Source organism: Myxine glutinosa, chromosome 2 (genome assembly GCF_964187855.1).
Source record: "Myxine glutinosa chromosome 2, kmMyxGlut1.1, whole genome shotgun sequence".
Classification (NCBI taxonomy): domain Eukaryota; kingdom Metazoa; phylum Chordata; class Myxini; order Myxiniformes; family Myxinidae; genus Myxine; species Myxine glutinosa.
The window spans coordinates 182,294,593-182,319,349 of NC_136262.1; the positions used below are offsets into that span (position 1 = coordinate 182,294,593).

The 24,757-nt window shown below is 43.4% G+C and overlaps 1 protein-coding gene across 1 annotated transcript in view; it reads left to right on the plus strand.

Moving 5' to 3' along the window:
- The window catches only part of LOC137413128 (ras-specific guanine nucleotide-releasing factor 1-like), a 152,909-nt gene extending 130,257 nt beyond the window's left edge, over positions 1-22,652 (plus strand). Inside the window, exons 22-25 of the mRNA XM_078772681.1 lie at positions 1,274-1,353; positions 2,735-2,852; positions 13,569-13,637; positions 21,216-22,652. Coding sequence (XP_078628807.1) covers positions 1,274-1,353; positions 2,735-2,852; positions 13,569-13,637; positions 21,216-21,308 — 360 coding nt within the window. The 3' untranslated portion in view covers positions 21,309-22,652. The remainder of the gene's footprint in view (positions 1-1,273; positions 1,354-2,734; positions 2,853-13,568; positions 13,638-21,215) is intronic.
- The last annotated feature ends 2,105 nt before the right edge of the window (positions 22,653-24,757 follow it).

Consider the following 24,757-nt stretch of genomic DNA (forward strand, 5'->3'; position numbering starts at 1 on the left):
CCAATCACCTCGGACTCTGTATCCACTGTTCCGCCGCAACGCTCAAAGTGCGAGAGAAAAGCACCCGACCGTTTGAATCTTTGAAGTTGTTTGTTTTTTCTCTGTGTTTTATTTTCACGTTGACACATACAGGGGCAAATAATCCATGTCTTCTTACTGACCAGGGCAGTCTACCCGAAGTCCACTTGTTTTTATTTGCACACACATCACATATTGCTGCATGTTCTTGGAAATATTGCTCTTGCATGTATTGCTCTTGGTAATTTTGGACTTGAAGGGGAGGATGCCATGTATGTATGTGCAAAATGTTCCCAGTGTTCAAACGGGTCTCCTTCCGTTTCCGGCGAGTTACATCATAGTGCAGATGGCGCGGACGTGAAATGGCCTTGTATGCTGAGAGTTAGTAAATGTCCACCAATTGATCGTTGTTTGTCGATTCAGTCGAGTTACATTTATACAAGATCCATCCCCGATTCCACTCAAACACCGATGAGTGGTACAGATCCATCTCCGTGTTATACTCAAACATATTGAGGTTCCCCCAGTTATTGAAATAGTCAACAAACGAACTCATCATTCCTGATGTTTATTCTCTTGTTTTTCACCCACTTGTGCATTTCTGAACGCCATATGCGGTTCGGCCTATTTCATGTTCCTATCCGAGGAGATCAATCATAATGCTGGGATCCTAAGTTCAAATTCAATATCCAATGATGCTCAATATCCAATGTCCATTCTCTTCAATATCCTTGTGTTTCATCTAAATGTACGATGATGTCTCTTCCGGTCCTTGTCCACTGTGATTTGTGTACAAGCTCCTCCATCACCCAGAGATCACTGATGTTAATAAATAATCAATTTAATTATTCACGTTCTTCATGCTGTCACAATAAAACAAGTTGGAGCACTCAGATGTGACGATAACGTGCGTGATGATGGATTTCATCACTTCGCTGGGAGTGTAGAACGTGGTACTAGTGCTAGAGGCCCAAACTTAGGTCATGCACATATCACGTGACATTTTGCTTCATTTGCTGCGTCCTCCTTGTGGACCAAGAGAAAAGACAGCAAATAGGCTTTGCGTCATTTTGCTGTGTCCATTTACTCTTGTGTTGGTGTTTCCTCCCTTTCCACTTCGTTCTAGCTCTTCTACAATCTTTGACTTTGTTGAAGGATGAAACAAGTTTAGTTCATGTGGGGCACAAAGAGGGATGTAAACATTTCAGGTTTTGAGTATCTTTGCTATCTTCAACCAATTGTTTTTCATGTGCAGACAAAGACTTTGTTTGAGAAGACTCAGAAAGCTATGTCATCAGATGGTCGTTTCAAAAACCTACGAGAGAAAATAAAAAGGTATGGGTACACATCAGTGGGACAGCCACACATCACTTGCATAAGTACACGTCACTGGTGTGAGTACAAGTACACATCACAGCTGATACAGGTATATATACATCACTGGTACAAGTACACATCACAGGTTCAGGTACACATCACTTGTACAGGTGCACATCACTGATACAGGTATACACATCACAGGTACATGTACACATCACTGGTACAAGTACAAGTACACATCACATGTGATACAGGTATATACATCACAGTTACAAGTACACATCACTGGTTCAGGTACACATCACTGGTACAGGTGCACATCACTAGTACAACTACACATCACTGGTACAACTACACATCACTGGTACAACTACACATCACTGGTACAACTACACATCACTGGTGAAGGTACACATCACTGGTACAACTACACATCACTGGTGAAGGTACACATCACTGGTACATTATGTACACATCACAGGTACTGGTACACATCACTGGTGCAGGTACACATCACTGCTACAGATACACATCACTGGTACAGATACACATCACTGGTACAGGTACACATCACTGGTACAGGTACGTATTGTTTGTTCCATGCCTTGTGCTCTGTCATTCTGTGCCACTTACATTTTCACAGTGAGGGAATTTTGTGGGTGCTCCACTCTGCTTTCAAATTGGAAATGCATTACAATGTCAAACGGCAGTCCTTTTTACCCAAAGGGCTGGCAGGCCTACAGGTGTGTGCACTCATCGAATTTGAATCCTGACCTAGCTATAAACTTCCACCATCGTGGTTAATATGTACGGAGAGTCATCGTTCACATGAATGGACAGGGTGGGAATTAAACGTCAGTTGGCATTAGTTGGTGGATGTTAAAGATCCCTTGCTGACCTTCACAAAGACTAAGTGAGTTATCATTCTGGCTTATCACTTATCATCACTCGGCACTCTGGCTAAATGAAAAATTCCTACACCTTCAGTCAAACGGTAGTCCTGGCCATCCGGTTTGTGAAAGACATTGGTCACAAGCGTTGGCTGGCCAACCCCACAAAGTGGGAATAATTGGGGCCTTTAAACAAGTAGTCGTCGTAGTAGTAGCAGCAGCAGAAGCCAATAGGAGTTGTTATGGTAGTAGGTATTTACCTGCTCAATAGGCACTCAAGTGTTGTGTACTGAGGGATGAGAGAATAACTGGACACTGATATCAGTCACAGACAGGTATTTATCTGTACTCACACCGAGTTTGCTTACCCAAAGAAGAGGTGAATGAATACATTTTTTTATTATTATGTCCATTGATGTATTTTGTAAATTGATAGTGAAAACGGGCTGAGCTTTGACAAAATGCATTTAATCTTTCAACTTGCCGTGTTTCTGTTCATCTTGTAGCTGTGATCCTCCATGCGTTCCGTACCTGGGCATGTACCTGACCGACATGGCTATGATCGAGGAAGCTACTCCCAATATCACACCTGATGGCCTTGTCAACTTCTCAAAGATGCGCATGGTCAGATGCCCATGTTCTCTCGTGATAAAGAAAGGAAGTTCTGATTATACTGTTATGTCGAGTTGTTGTAACAGAAAGCAATGCAGGTGTTGTACTGATGATTGATGGAAGTGGAATGGTATTGAATGTGTTGGAATGGGAATATAGTGATGATTGATGGAAGTGGAATTTGTAATGAATGTGTTGGAATGGGAATGCAGTGATGATGATGGATGTGGTGGAATGGTAATGAATTTGCTGGAATGGTTCTTCTTTATTCATATGGATGACATTGTTGTGGGGTAACATCATTGGTTGTGCTGCTGATGCAATGCCCTCTGCTGATTTGGGCAGGAATTTGGAATTTGGCCAGGGTGCTGGCGATAGCGCACCTACTCTTGGTAAAACATACCATGGGATCTTTAACATCCACCAACAAATGCTGGCAGACGGGACACCAGTTTAACGTCCATTCGAGGGACGGTTCACACACTGATGGATCACCTTGCTTGTGAAATACCGGAATGACAGTTTGTAGCTGGGTCGGGATTCAAACCCAGGCTGGACAGCTTGAAGGTGACTGTGCGTACCTCAAAGCTATCCTGTAAGCTACTGGAATGGTAATGTAGTGGTGATTGATGAAAGCGGAATATTGATGAGATTGTTATTTTTGCAGTGGAATGAAAATTAATATCTTGGAATGGCAATGTTATGGTGATTGAAGAAAGTTACGTTGTGCTTGTATTTGTTATCGTAACTATTCTACACGTGTGTTTAAATTCCCAAATAATATAAATGAGAAGTAAATTATTCAAACACAAAACACGTTGAGGGTTAATAACTTAACAGGTGTGGGCCTTCAAACGTGTTCACCCCATACCAATAACGCCATATTTCAATGAATTACGAATTATGTAAAAATAGTTTTTCCAAATTAACTTTTTTGTTCATAACTGAAGAGATAAACTAAACACTGTTATAGCTGGAGGAGGTTACATGTCAGGAATACCTGTAAATAACATGTGTAAATCAAAATTCACTGATTGCAAAAGTATTCAGCCCCTTTGGTCAGTACTTGGTGGAAGAACCATTTGCAGCAATGACTGCTATGAGTCTTTTTGGGTAGGTCTCTTCCAGCTTTACACAGTGAGATTTGCCTTCTTCACGTGAAAATTGCTCTAGTTATGCCAAGTTTGATGGGGATCATCTATGATCTTCAAAAACTGCAATCTTCAAATCTCACCATAAATATTCAATCGGGTTCAAGTCAGGACTTTGACTGGGCCACTCAAGAACATTTATTTTCTTCTTATTCAGCCACTCCAGGGTGGCTTTCGCTTTGTACTTTGGATCATTGTCCTGCTGAAATGTCAATCTCCTATCCAGTTTCAGATTCATGGCTGGTTCAAGCAGGTTTTCATCAAGGATTCTCCTGGACTTTGCACTATTCATTGTCCCTTCTATCCTGACACGTTTGCCAGTCCCTGCTGATGAAAAGCAGCCCCATAACATGATTCTGCTACCACCATGCTTGACAGTAGAGATGGTATTGACTGGTTGATGTGCAGTGTTAGGCTTGCACCAGACATAATGCTTTAAATTTAGACCAAAGTGTTCAATTTTTGTTTCTGACCATAAACATTTTTCCCCACATGCCGGCAGTATCATAAAGATGCTTTTTTCGCAAACTCCATACGAGCTTTTAGATGTGTCCTTTTCAGTAATTGCTTCTTTCTTGACACCTGTCCACAGAGGCCAGTTTTGTGAAAGGAGCGGGATATTGTTGATTGATAATCACTGACCGCTATCTCAGACATAGCGTCTTGCAGAACTTTCAAAGTCATTGTTTGATTTACAGTGACATCCCGAACCAGTTTCCTGCTTGCCCGGCTAATGAGTTTTGATGTTCGACCTGGTCTGGGTAGGGTCTGGGTGGTATGATACATGCAAAATAATCAGATCTACAACAGTGTCTCAGAAGGTGAGTTTAATCAGTATCGAACACCAGCAATATCTGAAAGAGAATTGGCAATCATAGGATCAATATATGACGAACATATGAGCAAGAAAGAGTATCATATTCAAGCACGCGAGGAAGCGATATGAAAAGTAGTTCCCTTACCATTCTAAGCATACACGTGGATACAAAAACAAAACACAACATGCATTTTAAGGCCATTTTCCCTGCAAGAGCGGGGGTTAGCCTTGCGGTCCCCATGACAATCTTCTCCATTTTGCCCTATTTTCTGCATCTCTCCTTGTTAACCCCCTTGCCCGCATGTCTTCTTCCACCATCTTTAGCCAAGTCTTTCTCGGTCTTCCCCGTCCTCTACTTCCTTCTACATTCATTTCCATCACTCTTCTCAACCAGTCACTTTCATCCTTCCTCAACACATGACCAAACCATCTCAACCTGTTCCTCTTCACAGCATCAATCACAGGCTCTATTCCCATCATCTTTCGCAATTCATCATTTGTCTTCCTCTCTCAGCGACACTCCGCACATCCACCGAACCATTCGCATTTCCACCCTTTCCAGCCTTCGTTGCTGCTCTACATTCATGACCCATGTCTCGCTCCCATAAATCATAACACTTCTCACACATGCAGCAATTGCAGCATACACCTTTCCCTTCAGCTTCAACGACACTCCCCTCCTCATCAGCACGCCACTCAGTTCCCGAAACTTCTTCCATGCACATCTCACTCTAGCAACCGTTGCCGAGTCTGATCCACCTTCTCCATTCAGCATGTCTCCGAGATAGCAAAATGTTTTCACACCTTCCAGCTTCACGCCGTCTCCAAGATCCAACTCAACATTTCCTCCATCTGCAGCTCCCTCTGTGCACACCTTACATTTGAATGTAGCTGCCACACTGGTTAATGACCCTCTCAGACCACTGCATTTTTGATGAACCCACTCAGCGCACATTGTACATTGAATGGAGTTCACTCCGACACCCTTCCTGCACACAGCACATGGCCACTTCCCAGTTCTTTCCACCTCACCACATGCTTTACCACTTGCCATCAACTTCGTCTTTCCTATATTCACCTTCAGACCTTTTGTCTCCATACTTTCCTTCCACTTGTTCATCTTTTCCTTCAGTCCATCCATACTTTCCGCAATCAACACCAGATCATCTGCATACAACAACTCCCACGGTAAACCCTCCTTTACGGTCTGAGCCAGCACCTCCATCACAGCTACAAATAGTAGTGGACTTAGTACCGACCCCTGATGCACTCCCACCTTCACCTCAAACTCCCCACTGTTCCCGTCCTTCGTCCTTACAGCTGAGCGCGCTCTTTTGTACATTGCCATCACAACTCTGATCAACCATTCCTCCACTTCTAACTTCCTCAATGCCCATGTCAATACTTCGCGTGGAACCCTATCGAATGCTTTCTCCAGATCAAGAAACCCAAGAAACAACTTCTTCCTCTTCTCCATGTACTTCTCCTGCAACTGCCTCACAATAAAGAGCGCGTCTGTCGTTCCTCTTCCTGGCATAAATCCAAACTGCATTTCGTCGATCTTCACCTTCTTCCTTATCCTCCTCTCCAACACCCTTTCCAATACCTTCATTCCATGCTCCAATAACTTTATCGCTCGGTACGAGCCACACTCCAGAGGGTCACCTTTCCCCTTGTATAGAGGGACAAGGGTACTCAGTTCCCAAACCACTGGAATGCGGCCTTCTTTCACCACCAGATTACAGATCTCTGTCATTCTCTTCACACCCCAACTTCCTGCTGCCTTCAACATATCTTCCACAACTCCCGTCGGCCCTCCCACTTTTCTACTCTTCATTGCTTTTATCGCTTCCTCAACTTCCTTCTCAGTTATCTTCTCTGCCGGTCCTAAAACTGGGTTACTCTCTATGTTGCCATCCCATTAATTCTCTGTATTCAACAGCATTTCCATATATCTTTTCCATCTTCCTTTAATTCCATCTGGGTCCACAACGATTTGTCCCACTTCATCCTTCAAGCAACTCACCCCCATCACATCACACCTCTCTTTCGCTATCTGCTTTGCAATCCTGAAAACCGCTCTCTGACCCTCTTCCGAATCCAAGCGTTCTCCGAACATTTTCCTACATGTCTCCTGCGCCTTTGCTAACTCTTTCTTTGCAGCCTTCTTGGCTGCCTTATAACTTTCATGCTCTGCTTTTTCTGCTCCCGTACCCTTCGCCTTTTGCCACTCCTTGAACTTCTTCCTCTTCTCGTCAATCCTCTTTCCAACTTCATCATCCCACCACCATGTTTCCGAGTGCCTCGGTGGTCCTTTTGTCCATCCACATACCTCACCAACAGCTCCCAACAGACTATCTTTCATTGACATCCAACCACTTTCAAGCTCAACCACATCATCCTCGACCCGACTCAGCCTCTCTTTTAATGCCTCCCTTACTGTCACCTCTTTCAACCTCCACACCTACATTCTCGGTTGGTACTTCACCCGCCGAGCTCTCCTCGCACCTTTCACCCTTATGTCGCAGACAACCAAGTGGTGCTGTGAAACAGCCTCCTCCCCCGGGATCACCTTTGTGTCCCGGAGGTGCCCCTTATCTCGCCTACGCACCATCGGGTAGTCAACAGTTGTCGTCGAACCACCTGACGTGTATGTAACAAGCTTATTATCCCCTTTCTGGAACTGAGCATTACAAATCAACAAATCAGCTCCATCAGCAAACTCCAAAATCCTTTCACCTTCTCCATTTCTCACACCATATCCGTAACCCCCATGAACTCCCTCAAAACCGTCCATACTCCTTCCCACATGTCCATTTAGGTCTCCTCCTACCACAACAACTTCCTCATCTTTCACGTTTTCCATCAGCTTCTCTATCGCACACCAGAACTTGTCCTTCTCTTCATCGCTCCGACCAACCTGCGGTGCATATCCCGAGATGATGTTCACCAAGAGCTTTCCCATCATCATTTTCACCATCATCAACCTGTCACTCACTCTGGTCACACTCACCACACTGTCTACAAACTCCTCAGAAAACGGGACACCAACACCATTCACGCCCTCCGGGCACCCTTGCCACACAAACTTGTATTTCTGTCCATGCCTACCTTTCACCATTCTCACACCACTTCCCTTCCATCTCGTCTCTTGCACACAACATATGTCCACTCTTCTTCTGACCAATACTTCTACCACTTCTCCTGATCTCCCTGTCATTGTCCCTACATTCCATGTCCCAAACCTCAGAAACCGATCTCCACTTCGGGCTGTACCCTGCCCATATGTAGTTGTAATTGTCATGGTTCTCTTTTTGAGGCAATGTTTTTATGGCCGGATGCCCTTCCTGACGCCAACCCTCTTAGTCGCCTCTTACGACACGCAGGGATACGGTGTACCTATTCTAACGAGGGTACACACGTGGATAAAGCATGATAAATGTCTCAGGACTGCGCTTCACACCTCGGAGCCAAGTTCTTATTGTAGCCACGTAGTGGATAGAAGCGGTAATGGCGCCTGGGTCGCAACTTGGATACAATTTCACCACATTTCACATGGGGTTTAAAACCTCGCTAGCAAGCTGGTTAGCATCAAGCGTATAACTACGATTAGCAGCCGATTACATGAGTTACATCACGACCAGCCAAAACGATCAGGGCAGCGGATCTCTCGTCCCGTGCGCGTTCGGTACACATCAGGGCCCTCGGTGACAGCGTCTAGACTCTAGACTCTAGATCGACTCCTCAGGAGTGCTCTCTGTCGACGGAGACGGGGGTGGCACAATTATACCTGGCGGCTCGGGCGAGCGAGAGGGTGGAAACGGAGGCGAATTCCCCAACACCGGGTTCCCCGAGCAGATCTCTGTCCCAACGGGATCCCCGCAGGGCGCGAGTTGACGGACTGATACAGTTGACTCGCGTCCGTCTGGTAGCTGGACCCGAGTGTGATCAGGATTAGTTTGGAGGATATGAACCTTGTCAACGAGAGGGTCATATTTACTCGCGTGCACCGCCCGTTTGAGAAAAGCCGGACCGGGCTGAGCAAGCCACCCAGGCAGAGGGCGGACAGATCCCGTGCAACGCTGATAACAAAATAAACGATCGTGCGGAATTTCGTTTGTAGCAGTGCACAGGAGCGAGCGGATCGAATGAAGGGCCCCGTGCACCATCCCTGTCCATTGGTCCGGTCGCAGGCCATGAGTCTTGAGGCCCAAAGAGGTGGCCTTCCATATAGTGCCATTAAAGCGCTCCACGCAACCATTAGCGTGCGGGCTGTATGGGGTGGTATCGCTAGACGCTATATTACGCTGCAACAGAAATGCCCTCACATCCTGCGACAAGAACACTGCACCTCTGTCGGTGTGCACATATCCCGGATTCCCAAACATTGAAAACAGGTATTGCAGACATCGGATAACCGTAGCCGCGGACATATCGCTGCATGGGAAGGCAAAAGGGAATCTGGAATACTCGTCCACAATTGTGAGGAGATAATGTGAGGTACCGGAGGCTGGTAGCGGTCCTTTGAAGTCCATTGCTAATCTGTCCCAAGGTTTAGTAGCCTGCATCAGCATCCCCATGTTGGGTTTATAGAAGCGGGGTTTGACTTCAGCGCAAACCGGGCAAGTGCGGCACAGACGGCGAACGTCCTCGACAGAGTAGGGCAAATTGCGGGTACGCACAAAATGAGCCAGACGAGTCACCCCTGGGTGACACAAGGTATCATGAAGAACGCGTAAATCATCGAAGGAGGTTAAACTCACGCAAACACCTGGTCTGGATAAAGCGTCTGCTGCGTGATTCTCCCGCCCAGGGCGGTACGTGATACCAAAGCTATAATCAGCAAACTCTATGCGCCAGTGAGTGATTTTCTCATTTTTAATGTGCTGGGCATGTCTTGTGTCATACATGAAAGCAACACTCTGCTGATCGGTAATGACATCAAAGCATTTGCCGAGCAAGTATGATCTCCATCGACGAATCGACTCAACTATTGCATACGCCTCTTTTTCCACAGAAAAATGACGCCTCTCAGCGGAGGATAGCGTCCTTGAGAAGAATGCCACCGGCTTCCCCCCTTGAGGGAGCGTGGCAGCGATGGTGTGATCCGACGTGTCACTCTCGAGGACAAAGGGGACGTTATCTTCAATAGAAGACACAGCAGCGCCAGCTATGTCGGACTTCAGACCCTGGAAGGTGACCTTGGCAGCGGGAGGTAGAGGGAACGTTTTACAATCAACAAGGGGACGGAGCTTCTCGGAGTAACTTTTGACCCACTTTGAATAATGTGCGAACAGCCCGAGGTCACGCTTCAAAGAAGTACGATCATGCGGCGGCGCTATGTCGAGCAAAGGGCGTAGACGTTCCTTGTCAGCTGTTATGGTTCCTTGGGTCACTGTGTACCCCAGGAGATCAATCGTCCTAGAGGAGTAGCGACATTTGTCCTCATTAAATGTCAGACAGTACTTTCGCGCCACCTGGAGGAAGCATTGCAAATTCACGTCATGATGAGCCTGATCATAGCCGCAGACCGTCACATTATCCAAATAAACAAAAACGTCTGTTAATCGTTCTTTGGTAATGATGTCATCCATGGCTCTCTGGAAGCAAGACCCCATTTGTAATGCCAAAAGGCAAGCGCGTGAATTGATACAACCTCTGTCCGGATTCAAAAGCTGTATAAATTTTGTCGTCTTCCGCTATAGGGATTTAATGATACGCACTCCGGAGATCGAGAGTGCTGTACACGCCATATTGGGCGACCTGTCGAACCAGAGAATCCAATCATGGTAGCGGATAGGCAACCAGATGCGTAAATCTATTTATGGTTTGTGAATAATCGATTACCCATGCGCTTGTGATGATTTTCGGACTGCACGACCAAAACTTGCGCATGCCAAGGAGAGTTGCTGGGCTCGATTATGCCTTCGTGTAGGAGTTTCCTCGTCTCCTCAGAAATAAATTGAGTATCAGCCTGGGAGTAGCGCCGGGATTTGATCACAATTGGGGCGCAATCCGTAGTCGGGTTCGGAAATAGTCATCCGTTCAATAGACATCCCTGCCAGGGCGTAGACCGAGAGCGTTTCATCTCCCCCAAATGTAATTTCTAAGCGGCCGTGGCGCTCGAGAAAATCGTGCTCTAATAGAACTTCGGCGCATAAGTTGGGCAGTACCATTAGGCGAACATCAGGGTACATTTTACCATTAATTACTAGCTTTACACGACATTCGCCCTTCGTTCGCATCCATAAAGATTGCGATGCCATGAAGATTCGGCGCGATCCTCCCAGGATCGGCCATCCGTGACGGCGGACGAGGCCCATATCGACGTAGCTCTCGGATGATCCCGTGTCGACCAAAGCTCCAGCAGTCTGCCCTTCAATTAGGACTGGGACGACGGCTCTGGTCAGCCCACGAGGTCCAGGCTGCGCCGGAATGGCCAGTGGTGATGTGCGCGCCATACGCGTTGAGTTGATGCCAGCCAATGTTGGTCGGGTGCGCCGCGCGCGCGCCCCGATCGGCATACTTTGGCAAAGTGACCCTTCCGGCCACATGTATGACAAGAAACTTTGCGGGCCGGGCACGCAGTACGGAGATGATTTCTATTTCCGCAGAAGAAGCACTTAGCATTGCTCCCGGCCAAGGTAGTCATGGCAAGGCTCGTACCTTCGGCTCCGAGCGCCTCCGCCGCCTCGGGTTGCACGTCGGGAGTAGCGAACTCCGTAGCAGCATCGGTCTCCGAGCGCCGCTCTTCAGTGAGCCCCGCTGTAATGTCAGGCCGACCGTACACCTCCAATTGTGCCTGCGCTTCATAAAGCACAAGAGCTTGATCAAGGGCCTGTTTCAGCGTCAGGTTCGGCTTTTCCAGCAGACGTTGCCGGATGCTAGTAGAGTAAAGTCCAGAAATAAATGCATCGCGCATCAAATCGTTGCACATTTGCTTGTAGGTTCTGGTCTCATGCACACATTCTTTGCCAAGACGACGCAATTCTTGGGCGAAATGAGTGAGGGACTCCGAAGCGTCCTGCTTCCTAGAGGCGAGCTGGTACCGCGAGTGAAGGACAATCCGCGGCTTGATATAGATGGCGCGCAGCTCTGCCACGGCATCGTCGAATGTCGCGCAATGAGATATGTAGTCATGAACGACGTGGGTCACATGGGAGTTCAGCACTGCACGCTTCACCTCGTCTGTGATGTCGGTATGCCCTTGCAGGTAGCTGGTCAGCAGACTGAGCCAATGCTTGAGCTGGCTCGGAGCTTCCGCAGTTTGTGGGTCCGCTCCGAACGTGAGCAACTGTAAAAGCTTGTGGGTCATGTTGATCTTGGATGATGGTAGTAGTTAGATACTGATTAAGTGTTGTAAAATAATCAGATCTACAACTGTGTATCAGAAGGTGAGTTTAATCAGTATCGAACACCAGCAATATCTGAAAGAGAATTGGCAATCATTGGATCAATATATGACGAACATATGAGCAAGAAAGAGTATCATATTCAGGCACGTGAGCAAGCAATATGAAAAGTAGTTCCCTTACTATTCTAAGCATACACGTGGATAAAGCATGATAAATGTCTCAGGACTGCGCTTCACACCTCAGAGCCAAGTTCTTATAGTAGCCACGTAGTGGATAGAAGCGGTAATGGCGCCTGGGTCGCAACTTGGATACAATTTCACCACAATGCATCTTCCACTTCTTAATGATGGATTTCACCATACTCAAAGGGATAATGAGTGACTTTGAAATCTTCTTATAACCCTCTCCTGAACGGTGCATCTCCACCATTTTATGTCTGACCTCTTTGGTAAGCTCCTTGGTGTTCATGTTTGCCTTGTTGGTTGGCTAAGTGAGTTTCACCTAAAATTCCTTTCATAAGGGAGAGCTTAATTTTTTCAGTTAAACCACTGATTACATACAGCTGAAAGGTATTACACTTATTTTGTAAACTTTCAAACAAATATTTTGGTCCTGAAGTTATTCACGTTTTATCTGCATTTTTTAGCTTTATCACTTTGGAGTAGTTTGTGGCGACTCTATATATTAAGTTTGAGCATCATGAAATAAGTTCAGGTGACATCAAAATGTGAAAAAATTGTATTGGGGTGAATACTTTTGCAGGCCACTGGGACAATAAATAAAAGAACCAACAACGGCAATTGGTGCATACCTCCATCAGACTGAACAGTTTATGTTTTGTATCCCACTAATAGGCCGGATCTGCATCCAGACCTTAACCAAAATCTAATCGACTTGTTCTTGTCACCTCCTCAACTCATCCACCAAATTTTGTCAGAATCCATCCATAAGGATATTGTACTATATATTGTATTTGGCCCTATCTCTCATGGCGAAGAATCGCTGAAGAAATTCTAGTGTCTAGATCAGGATGTTCATCAAAATCTAATCAATTCGTCCTTGTCACACACCCATCCTGTCCACCAAATTCCGTCCACAACTTTGAGATATCCTGCTTACATAGAGACAAACAAACAGACAGACAAACAGACAGAAGTGAAAACATAACCTCCATCCTCCTTCGGTGGCAGAGTTAATAATAGTGATTGTTCGGTTTAAGATTACATTTTTGGACAAGCACCATCAAGAAAATATTTGTTTAAAGATGCTGTAGAAGAAAATCTGAGAAAGTAACTTTGCTCCGTGAATAATGCTGATTGATTTGTTAAGTAAGGTCATAAAACTACCAATCACCCCTCGTGCTCTCGTGCTGTGACAAGAAAATAGCCATGTGTGTTTTCTTTAGATCACGAACATCATTCGTGAAATCCAGCAGTTTCAACAGACACCTTATCGAATCGAGACCGACGCCAGGGTGAGTTGGATTTACTCTACGCATAATAAACACGAATCATTCCTAGTTTTAGTTTATAATAAACACTACACCCATTCCTAGTTTAGTTTATAATAAACACTACACTCATTCCTAGTTTCGTTTATAATAAACACTACACTCATTTCTAGTTTAGTTTATAATAAACACTCCGCTCATTCCTAGTTTAGTTTATAATAAACACTACACTCATTCCTAGTTTAGTTTATAATAAACACGACACTCATTCCTAGTTTAGTTTATAATAAACACGACATTCATTCCCAGTTCCGTTGATAATAAACACGACACTCATTCCTAGTTTCGTTTATAATAAACACGACACTTGTTCCTAGCTTAGTTTGTAATAAACACGACACTTATTCCTAGTTTCGTTTATAACAAACACTACACTTGGTCCTAGTTTAGTTTATAATAAACATGACACTCATTCCGAGTTTCGTTTATAATAAACACAACACTCATTCCGAGTTGAGTTTATTATAAACAATACACTTGATCCTAGTTTCGTTTATAATAAACACGACACTTTTCCTAGTTTCGTTTATAATAAACACTCCACTCATTCATAGTTTAGTTTATAATAAACACTCCACTTATTCATAGTTTAGTTTATAATAAACACTCCACTTATTCTTAGTTTAGTTTATAATAAACACTCCACTCATTCATAGTTTAGTTTATAATAAACACTCCACTCATTCTTAGTTTAGTTTATAATAAACACTCCAGTCATTCTTAGTTTAGTTTGAAATAAGCACGACACTTGTTCCTTGTTTAGTTTATAATAAACACAACACTCATTCCTAGTTTCGTTTATAACAAACACTACACTTGTTCCTAGTTTCGTTTATAACAAACACGACACTCATTCCTAGTTTCGTTTATAATAAACACAACACTCATTCCGAGTTTAGTTTATTATAAACACTACACTCATTCCGAGTTTAGTTTATAATAAACACTACACTTGTTCCTAGTTTAGTTTATAATAAACACGACACTCATTCCTAGTTTCATTTATAATAAACACAACACTTGTTCCTAGTTTAGTTTATAATAAGCACGACACTCATTCCGAGTTTAGTTTATTATAAACACTACACTCATTCCGAGTTTAGTTTATAATAAACACTACACTTGTTCCTAGTTTAGTTTATAATAAACACGACACTCATTCCTAGTTTCATTTTTAATAAACACAACACTTGTTCCTAGTTTAGTTTATAATAAGCACGACACTCATTCCTAGTTTCGTTTATAATAAACACAACACTCATTCCGAGTTTAATTTATAATAAACTCGACACTCATTCCTAGTTTCGTTTATAATAAACACTACACTTGTTCCTAGTTTAGTTTATGATAAACATGACACTCATTCATAGTTTCGTTTATAATAAACACTACACTTGTTCCTAGTTTAGTTTATAATAAACACGACACTCATTCCTAGTTTCATTTATAATAAACACAACACTTGTTACTAGTTTCGTTTATACTAAACACAACACTCATTCCGAGTTTAGTTTATTATAAACACTACACTCATTCCGAGTTTAGTTTATAATAAACACTTCACTTGTTCCCAGTTTAGTTTATAATAAACACTCCACTCATTCCTAGTTTAGTTTATAATAAACACTCCACTCATTCCTAGTTTAGTTTATAATAAACACAACACTCATTCCTAGTTTAGTTTATAATAAACACGACACTCATTCCGAGATTAGTTTAAAATAAACACTACACTCATTCCCAGTTTAGTTTATAATAAACACGACACTCATTCCTAGTTTAGTTTATAATAAACACTCCACTTATTCCTAGTTTAGTTTATAATAAACACTCCACTTATTCCTAGTTTAGTTTATTATAAACACTCCACTCATTCCTAGTTTCGTTTATAATAAACACAACACTCATTCCTAGTTTCGTTTATAATAAACACGACACTCATTCCGAGATTAGTTTAAAATAAACACTACACTCATTCCCAGTTGCGTTGATAATAAACACTACACTCATTCCTAGTTTCGTTTGTAATAAACACTGCACTTGTTCCTAGTTTAGTTTGAAATAAGCACTACACTTGTTCCTTGTTTAGTTTATAATAAACACAACACTCATTCCTAGTTTCGTTTATAACAAACACTACACTTGTTCCTAGTTTCGTTTATAACAAACACTACACTCATTCCTAGTTTCGTTTATAATAAACACAACACTCATTCCGAGTTTAGTTTATTATAAACACTACACTCATTCCGAGTTTCGTTTATAATAAACACTACACTTGTTCCTAGTTTAGTTTATAATAAGCACGACACTCATTCCTAGTTTCGTTTATAATAAACACAACACTCCTTCCTAGTTTAGTTTATTATAAACACTACACTCATGCCGAGTTTAGTTTATAATAAACACTTCACTTGTTCCCAGTTTAGTTTATAATAAACACTCCACTCATTCCTAGTTTAGTTTATAATAAACACTCCACTCATTCCTAGTTTAGTTTATAATAAACACAACACTCATTCCTAGTTTAGTTTATAATAAACACGACACTCATTCCGAGATTAGTTTAAAATAAACACTACACTCATTCCCAGTTTAGTTTATAATAAACACGACACTCATTCCTAGTTTAGTTTATAATAAACACTCCACTTATTCCTAGTTTAGTTTATAATAAACACTCCACTTATTCCTAGTTTCGTTTATAATAAACACTCCACTCATTCCTAGTTTCGTTTATAATAAACACAACACTCATTCCTAGTTTAGTTTGTAATAAACACTACACTCATTCCCAGTTTAGTTTATAATAAACACGACACTCATTCCTAGTTTCATTTATAATAAACACGACACTCATTCCGAGATTAGTTTAAAATAAACACTACACTCATTCCCAGTTGCGTTGATAATAAACACTACACTCATTCCTAGTTTCGTTTGTAATAAACACTGCACTTGTTCCTAGTTTAGTTTGAAATAAGCACTACACTTGTTCCTTGTTTAGTTTATAATAAACACAACACTCATTCCTAGTTTCGTTTATAACAAACACTACACTTGTTCCTAGTTTCGTTTATAACAAACACTACACTCATTCCTAGTTTCGTTTATAATAAACACAACACTCATTCCGAGTTTAGTTTATTATAAACACTACACTCATTCCGAGTTTCGTTTATAATAAACACTACACTTGTTCCTAGTTTAGTTTATAATAAGCACGACACTCATTCCTAGTTTCGTTTATAATAAACACAACACTCCTTCCGAGTTTAGTTTATTATAAACACTACACTCATGCCGAGTTTAGTTTATAATAAACACAACACTTGTTCCTAGTTTAGTTTATAATAAACACGACACTCATTCCTAGTTTCATTTATAAGAAACACAACACTTGTTCCTAGTTTAGTTTATAATAAGCACGACACTCATTCCGAGTTTCGTTTATAATAAACACAACACTCATTCCGAGTTTAATTTATAATAAACTCGACACTCATTCCTAGTTTCGTTTATAATAAACACTACACTTGTTCCTAGTTTAGTTTATGATAAACATGACACTCATTCCTAGTTTCGTTTATAATAAACACTACACTTGTTCCTAGTTTAGTTTATAATAAACACGACACTTATTCCTCGTTTATTTATAACTAGATGGTATTCATAGAATACCTACCTTGTGCACGCACATCATATGAACTCCAAGTTCGGAGTACAAATACAACCTTGTGGGGGGGGGGGGGGGGGGGAGAGGGGGGGGGGAGAGGGGGCAACATAGGCGATGTGGCAGCAGCCTCACGCAGGGGTGCAGGGAGTTGGCATAAATTTCTATGTAAATCTGTACCATGTAGTGGTGGTAGCAGAAGGTATTACAATTTCCTTTTTTACCTGGACAATGCTGAGGTTAGAGCACCCTTCCCACGGGTAAATGTGTCCTCCTGCCATTCTCCCCACCCCCCCCCCCCCCCCCACACACACAAACGGAGGAAACTGTCAGAGCCTGTCATCGTGTGTGAGGCATTTCTAGCGGGAAGGGCCATCAAGACGAACGGGGGGAAAGGGAGGGAAGGGAAATAAAAAATTACCATTCCAAATAAAACAAGAAAGAGCAATCAGAGAATGCAAACCCTCACCAGGAGGTGTTTTTAGTGGTTTTTAAGACTTTTGTGTGAAAACAAATATGGCGTCCGACCCACGTGACCGATGACGGCATCATTATTCTTTTTTCTCCATCAATTTATCCCTAGATGACACTTGAATTTTATCCAATTTATCCCTAGATCCCTAGATGACACTGAAAATTTCATCTTGATCGGATTAAGTTTTGTACTTGTCAAATTATGAATTGTACTTGTCACCGAAAACTCGGACCACAACAGCCGGCACCCATTTCTGTCGGTGAACATAGTACCATGCCATAACTGGCTGGTCCACTGTGAATGAATGAGCATTGGTTGCCGTAACAACTTCAGGTGCACCAGGTCGAAGCAAGTATGGGCGCGACCGCAACTGTCGGCCATACATGCGGAATGCAGGCGTTTCCTGTGTAGTAGAATGCACTGAATTACGATAAACATGCAAAAACACATCAATCCTACTCTGCACAGATTGAACCGCTTGGCCTCGATGCAAGTCATGTTTCAACGCTTTGACAAGTGACTCAGCCTGGCCATTTGTAGCTGGGTGGTAAGGCGACGACCTCAGATGTTTGATACCATTAGCACGCATGGACACAGCAAACACCTCAGATACAAACTGCGAAACATTATCCGAAACGAAAATCTCCGGAACCGCCTTGTTTGCAAAAATACGCCACAGATGCTCTACGGTGTTCTCTGCCAAGGAGGACTCCATTATAGCTACTTCTGGCCACTTTGAGTAAGCGTCGATCACCACCAGAAACATGCGGCCCATGACTGGCCCTGCAAAATCTACATGAATGCGCTGCCACGTTATATCAGCAGGCGGCCATAACAACGACACATGAGGGAAACTCAGCATCAGTTTGACACGTATCACAGGCTTTTACCATCTAAACCCTTTGTTTTGACCATACCCAAATGGCCTTCATGCAACTCATTGAGACAGCGCTGACGTAAAGAACCAGGAATGACCACCCTCATGCTTCACATGACATGACGTTTCACATGCCATTACACAACCTTGAGCTAAAGACAGCTCGGACTCATGTGACACATATGGAGCATATTCTGACGTCGAGGGCAACTCGCACCAAGAACCTGATAAACCAACGTGCACAACATGTGACAGCACAGGATCATGACGATCAGTAGCGGCCTGCACTTCCGCAGCGATTACCGGACCAGATTAAATCTGTTCCCACATGAACACCTCGACCTCATCCTCAGGTTCGACAACGGCCTTTGTAGACGGCAATCGAGACAAGCCATCACAGTTAACGTGCCGTTCGGAAGCACGAAATTTGATTTCGTAGTCATACGCACTGAGGACAAGACACCATCTCTGTAGTCCGAGCAGCGGTAGTGACTGGAACGCGTTTCTGAGGATTAAAGAAGAACTGAAGCTGCTGATGATCAGTTTGTCGGAGAAAATGCCGACCTACCAAGTACTGACGAAATTTCAACATGCCCCATACCAAACTCAGCGCTTCACGCTCAATCTGAGCATAGTTCTGCTCTGCAGCTCTCGGAGCACGTGACGCAAAACACACCGGATGCTCAGCACTGTCACTCATTACCTGAGACAAGACGACACCGATTCCGTATGAGGAGCTGCCGCACGCCAGAATGAGAGGACGTGAAGGTTCGTAATGTGCGAGTACCGTGTCTGCAGTAAGGCGAGCTTTGACTGTTCGGATGATGCTTGTTCTGTCGAACTCCACCTCCAATGAACATCTCGACGCAGCATGCGGGTCAGCGCAGCAAGTTCAGTGCTTAGGTTGCTGACATACCACTGGTAATACTGAGCATGCCCAATGAAGGACCGAAGCAAAACTTTGTCCCTTGGGCTGGGCATGTCGGCTATAGCATCGACTTTCTGAGGGGCTTTCGACAGCCCCTCTGGGGTGATGACATTCCCCAGGTACTCCACTTGCTTCTGAAAGAATAAGCATTTGTCCTTGTTCAAGTGAAGGTCATGAGCAGCTAACTTAGACATCACCTTGTCAATGTTCTCAAGATGTTGTTCGGCCGTGGCGCACGCAATGAGGATGTCATCCAAGTAGCATTGAGCAGGTAAGTCGACACAAAGACGATTCATCACCTTCTGCCACATTGCCGGAGCTGAAGTGATCCCGAAACAAAGACGGGTATACTGGTACATACCCTGACACCTATTGACGGAAAGGAGGTGACGATCCTCCGGCGCGATCTCAAGATGAAAGTATGCATCGCGCAAGTCCAACTTCGTGAGGTACCGACTCCCCGCCAACTTTGAATATATCTCGTCAATGGATGGCAGTGGATACTGCTCCATGCAGAGGTTGGGGTTAACAGTCACTTTAAAATCATCACACAGGCGAATACCTCCATGCCGCTTAAGCACTGTGACCACGGGCGTCGCCCACTCAGAGTGTTCCACCGGTTCAATGACTCCAATCTTTTCCAATCGATAAAGCTCCGCTTTGACCCGAGGGTGAAGGGCATATGGCACCGGTCGAGGCTTACAGAATCGCGGACTGACACTCTCCTTCAGGTGCAGGTGAACTTGAGCACCTTTGAGCTTCCCAAGTTCAGGCCCAACTTCCCAAGTTCAAGGGGGTTCCGGAGATAAAGCCACAGCTTTAGCAAATGTAATCTCTTCAAACGTTATCTGTAAAATTGACGCGACCATCTTCTCATCTCGCAACCCCGCGATAAAACAATCCTTCAATCTTTGTGATCGTTCATCATAACCAAAACAACAATCCCCCGCCATATGCTTGAGCCTGGCCACGAAATGAGCTACACTCTCATCGGGAAACCGAACCAGGTTGTCAAACTCTTACCGCGATAAGTCTGGTGACTTGCCTGGTTTAATGTGGTCATGCAACGTCTTCACTATGAACTCGTAGGTAACAGCATCATCCGACGTCCTCACGGACGAAATCAAGTCACACAGCAAACGGAAAACCTCTGCCGAGAGGGACGATAGAAGAAGCACTTTCTGCTTCCCCACCTCGACGATGTCGTTAGCGATGAAATAAAAGCTCAGCTGTGCGCAAAAAGTTCACAAAGTTATCCCCAGCATACTCCATATGACCTTTCCATATGACCTAGCCATGGTCCGAAAAATCCTCGTCGCCAATCGTAATGTCTTTGTTATAAAGATGCGACACGCAAATAGGATCAAGCACCATCTTTATTCCAGGCAACGGCAACATGCCCACAGCGGCCTTGCTCAGCCCCGCCCACAGCGGCCTCGCTCGGCCGTACACCGCACTACACAAACAAACAGACAGACTCAAATGCAATTCGCTCTCCTCTGGCGAGGGTAAAAACATGGGACCCATATTTGAAGACGTAGCAATGATTGATGTCATTGTAGCTGACCTCGTTTGTCTTGTGTTGACAGGCTTTGCACTACTTGCTTGATCGTTCAAACGTCCCCGACGACGATGCTTTGTACGAGCTGTCCCTCAAGCTGGAACCACGGTTGCCCACGTGAGAGGTGGACCAGGAGCCTTCCCTGGAAACAGCATGCGAGCCTGACCCTGCATATTCCCTGCACGAAATCCCGCTAAACCCGCCCTTGGATTGAGGCTGCTCTGCCAGGAGCTTCAAAATGCGGGTGAAATGCCATGGTATCGGAGTTGAAGACCCTCTCGATGGGAACGAGGGGCACCATCAGAGATAAAAGCGTGTGCGAGCTCGCCGACTTGCCCCGACCCACTGGTGCTATGAGACTCGCATTCATTCCAAAAGCACTGATCGACATACTTTTGACGGATGTCCTAATTTAATGCCTTGGGAGAATAATGGAAGTTACAGGAGACGAGGAGCACAACGTCACAGTATTACAACGTGGTGAAGGTTTTCGAGCATCAAGGCTTTCTCAACTCGTGCACCTTTTCGTGCTGGAGGTGGAAGGTTGCGATCGAGGATGCTCTTCCGGGATGAGTGGAAAACATCTGAATGAGCTTTTGTTCTCAGCTGAGTAGTCTCAGTGGTTCATAAGAGAAGTCTTGTTTGGCATTTAATCACGAAAACAACTTTCTTAGTTCATTGGTCGATTCAATTTTATTCCTTTTTATTGTTGCTATATTGCCATTTGTGTGGTCCTCTTGCAATGTAAGCCACATGTCACTGCATTGGTGAACATCGGGTTCTGATGATTGATGTTTTACAAGAGCTCCTGGAGGTTAACAAACCATCATGAAATAGGTTAGCATATTTCAACCCACCTTAACTTCCTTTTCAAATGTCTGAAATGAAGCCACATATTGAAATGATTTGCTATCACAAAGGCAGTTGATAAAAAAATCTCACGAATAGCATTAGGTTGGTGGAATGGGGTTGGCCCTCAGTTGTTCACCTTCTGAATCGGACAAATGATAAAAGTTTTGTCAACGAACGTCAATTTATCCCCGTTGTGGGACTCCGTTTATTTGCCGCCACCTGATGGTCAATGTTCCATATTCGGCAGCAATTTTTCCATTTGGTTTTATACAGAAATGTGGAGGTTCTCAAATACCAATGAAGAATATGTTTTTGGTGAAGAAAGCATCATTGCAGTTCACATTTTAACCAGAACCCTAAACCCTAAACCACATGGTAATTTTTGCCAAATTTTACATTTCTTGGACACTTTAAGTCTGCCTGCAGTCGTGATATAGTGAAGTGAAAAAGGAGTAATTTGACACAAAGTCCATTTCACTCTTGCTATGAACTTCCTGTCGGCCCATGAATCATATGTGACAACACTTGACAACAATTCCATTCACAGACGCGCCCTTGGCTTTGTGACGTCAGGGCTGTTGAGGTAAGACATTAAATCACGTTTTGTGACGTCTTGGTTTGTTCTCTTTTGAGTGTTCCACATTCGATAACACTTTTATAATAACCCAATTTAACTGGAAAACAAAAATGAAACAATATCATTTTATACACTGTCTCCACCTCCATCTCCCCCAAAACCTTTTCTACACAGAACTCAGCCAAATCATTTAACTTGGAGATAATTGACACCACCTTGATGTTAAACATGTACAGTCATGGCCAAAAATATTGGCACCCTTGCACCTTTTTCAAATAATGCACAATTTCTTCCAGAAAATTGTTGAAATCATAAAATCTTTTGGTATCCACAAATGTATTTCTTTGGTTTGCAGTGGAACAAAACAAAAAAAAAGCTGAAAAAAATACTAAATCTTAGCTTATTCCACACAGAAATCCTAAAATGGCCTGGACTATTATTGGCACCTTTTAGAAGTTGTTAGCAATAATTACATTTCAAGCAGATGATTCCCCTTTACTTTGGAATTGAACTCACCTGTGGTGAGTTGCAGGTGCTTGCAAGATAAAAAATCACTCATTCCACCAGTTTGAATGGAGAAAAGGAGTCATTCTGCTGTTTTGTGTCACTGTGTGTAACGCAATGAGCATGGAGAAAAGAAAGAAAACCAGAGAATTGAGGAGGTCAGACACAAGATTGTAGCCTAGAATGGACAATCTCAAGGCTACATGTCCATCTCCAGAGACCTTGATGTTCCTGTGTCCACCGTACGCAATGTTATCAGGAAGTTTAAGGCCCATGGCACTGTAGCCAACTCCCTGGACGTGGCCGCATAGCCTAGTCAAAAAATCTGAAAATGTGCCTTTATAGAATGATTGAGGCATTTTTGAGTAAAAGCAAGCAAACCACTTTTTCTGGGGTAGTTTTTCATGCTGAATATGAATCTGTTGTTTGCCAAGCCCAAAAATGCGTAATTAGGTCACTAATCAAGGTCAAAGGTCAATGAGTGCAAAATTCAAAATTTTTGAAAAAATGCTTTATTTTACATCCCCTATCTGTACATTTCAATTATTTTACAATATTTTGTCTAGTAAGGTTGCTAAAGCTTTTCAAAATCTTATTTTTAAAGGAAAACGTGAGGACACATCTATGCTCATTTGCCTTTATCTCTGTAAGGGGCGACAATTAGTTTTTGCGTAATTTGCTTGCAGTTTAACCTCTAAATGCACAATGGGGCAGAGTTTTTATGCTCCTATTGATGGTCTAGAGATAGATTTTATAAAGACAGAATCTAAATGTCACCGGTAAACAACATAGGTCAAAGGTCAATGAGTGCGAAAGTCTTGCAATGACGTAACAGTTACTTGCACTTGAAACCATCCCTTTCACTCAACAGTGAAAGTGGCTTCATCTTTCTGACCCCAATGCATTTGCCATGTTTGTCAAATCATTTCCATTCAGACAGAGCAGGGTGTTCTTCAATAGACCCTTAATGATGAAGAATGAATCTAATAGCCTAGCATAAGCCATCTAGTTCGTACCCTAGGCATCAGGCATTAAACATTTCAGCAGTACAGGTAAGGGTCTTTTTAAGATTGTTAAAAAATGAAATATAAAATCAAATGAAAGTAAAGGAATGCATTCTTCTTTGGTGAGATACATGAACATACAAATGTGTAATGTATGCTTGACATCTCACATCATAGGCAGGCCTACATACATGTACATTTACCTAACAGTAGCAAAAAGACAGGCAGGGCATGGGCATTGACGATGAGTGCCTAATGCATCTACCACTAATGAATTAGTGATATCGGTTAGATGTTTTGTCTTGAAGAAGCTTTACTTTGTGTCTTTGAGAATAAGATTAAAACCCGGGCCAACACTGCCTGCGCTTATTCGATCATTTAAGGGCTGTTGCAGTATATCATACAACGTTGTAGTTTTCATGGTCAGAACATGCGTGCCTGGTGCTTAGTTTGGTTTCTGTTTCTCCCCTCAGGCCAACCATGGAACCTATTGCCAGCCTCAAGCGACAGCGTGAGGATGTGTCGTTTGAACTTTGTATCATTTGTCAGGGAATTAGCCAGGTCAAAGATACGATTTTCAACCAGACAAACCAGGGTATTGCTGCCATCAGAGAGGCGACCGAGCTCCGATGC